This window comes from Haematobia irritans, unplaced genomic scaffold (assembly GCF_050003625.1).
Source record: "Haematobia irritans isolate KBUSLIRL unplaced genomic scaffold, ASM5000362v1 scaffold_177, whole genome shotgun sequence".
Taxonomy (NCBI): Eukaryota; Metazoa; Arthropoda; class Insecta; order Diptera; family Muscidae; genus Haematobia; species Haematobia irritans.
Window position 1 is genome coordinate 6000 of NW_027445772.1, and position 2001 is coordinate 8000.

General features: G+C 31.6%; 1 protein-coding gene across 1 annotated transcript; it reads left to right on the forward strand.

Moving 5' to 3' along the window:
* Positions 1–1200: 1200 nt before the first annotated feature.
* Positions 1201–1932, forward strand: LOC142242480 (uncharacterized; the record flags this gene model as incomplete). Its single annotated transcript, XM_075314045.1, has 1 exon — positions 1201–1932. A coding segment is annotated over exon 1 (732 nt), but the record flags the coding sequence as incomplete, so codon positions are not given.
* Positions 1933–2001: the final 69 nt, after the last annotated feature.

Sequence of the window (2001 nt, forward strand, 5' to 3'; positions counted from 1 at the left end):
TATATTTGAAAAAGGATATACACCTAATTTCAGTACGGAAATTTTTCGAATAAGTTCTATCCAAAACACTAATCCTACCACATATCTATTGGAAGATTATCAAGGTAATCCAATAAAAGGAGGTTTCTATAGAGAAGAAATTCTGCGAACGCGACACCCTGATGTTTACCTCGTTGAAAAAATTCTAAAAACAAAAGGTCAACAAGCATATGTTAAATGGTTGGGATTTTCTAATGACCACAATTCATGGATTAATAAGAATGAAATTTTATGATGTGTATTTAGTAATATAAAATAAATAAAGAAGATTGAAACTTAATTTTGTTTTTCATTCTAAAGCAAGTTTTCATAATGTCAATTACATTAGCCCTAAGCGGAAGATCGTCGGTGCTCATAACCAATTATTTCCCACCCATACAACTTAATGATGAATATGAATGTGCTTTAGTTGATTTTCATTCGTATAATTCAATTCCAAATATTGACTACGATAACAATCTTTTCCACATTGGTGGTGATTGCATTGAAATTCCGGTGGGATCTTATGAACTGGAGGATATTGTTAAATTTTTAAAACATGAATATGTAAAGAAAAATATCAACAAAATATTAGAGATTGAGGCTAATAATAATACACTTCAAATTGAAATATATTCCTCCCACGACATTATTGATTTTAACAAAGATCGTTCTATTGGCGCGCTATTTGGCTTCAACAATCGAATTTTGCTACCTAATGCACGACATAAATCACATCAATCAGTGAACATAATGAAAGTGAATGCCATCCAAGTCCAATGTAATATAATCACAGGATCATATATGAATAACACACCGTCGCATATAATACATGAGTTTGCTATGAATGTCTCTCCAGGATATAAAATGGATGAGATACCCAGGAATTTAATCTATTTACCTGTGAATGTCAAGGAAATAAGTTGTCTAAAAGTTTGGATTGTGGATCAAGAAAGGCGTATAATAAATTTTCGGGGTGAAGAGATTACTTTACGATTTCATCTAAAACCGAAAGCGAAATGATTATCTATAATAAATATTACAATAAAATAGGTAATGATTCCATTCCGGAACGAGCAGCCAAGCTAATTACACAAAATATACTGCCCCAATCTATAAAACGTAAATTAACTAAAGAAAATAAACTATTCCTAAAATCTTTAAAACTACAGCTTAAGAAAAATGTCTGAAATATTAAGCGTTGCAGAAAAACCATTTTCTGATGAAAGCATTATTAAGAAGGATTATCATAGCTATATGCCATATATACAGTCATATAAAAATAATGATGAAATTAGAATAACAATCCAAAATCAAGATCTCTATGTCTTACCATCTGAAAGTTATATCTACATAGAAGGCTTCATAACGCTGATGGATGGTATAGCAACACCAAATGCTAGACTGCGAAATAATTGTGTAGCACATATGTTTGATGAGATTCGTTATGAAATCAATGGGGTTGAAATTGATAGAACACGTTATTTAGGAATGGCGAGTACTATAAAAAATTATTTATCTCTCAATGAATTGGATTCGAATATGATGCTGAATGCAGGATGGAGTAAACACAATGACATGGAAAACGGGTCATTTAATTTTTATGTTCCGTTAAAATTATTGTTGGGCTTCGCAGAGGACTTCAATAAAATCGTGTTAAACTGTAAACATGACTTAATTTTGTTGCGCAGTTCAAATGATCATAATGCTTGCTTTTCCACAAAGCCTGAAGAAATGGTTAAACTAACGATACAGAATATAACATGGAGAATACCACATGTGCAAGCTTCCGATATAACAAAGTTGAAAATTATAAAAACGATTAAAGATGGTACCACATTACCGCTTGCTTTTCGGAGTTGGGATTGTCACTTTAATCCTACATTCCCAAATGCGACAAAATGTAATTGGAATGTAAAGCTTTCATTAAATAGAGAGCGCCCCAGATTTGTAATCGTGGTATTTGAAAAAAACAACAAGTTT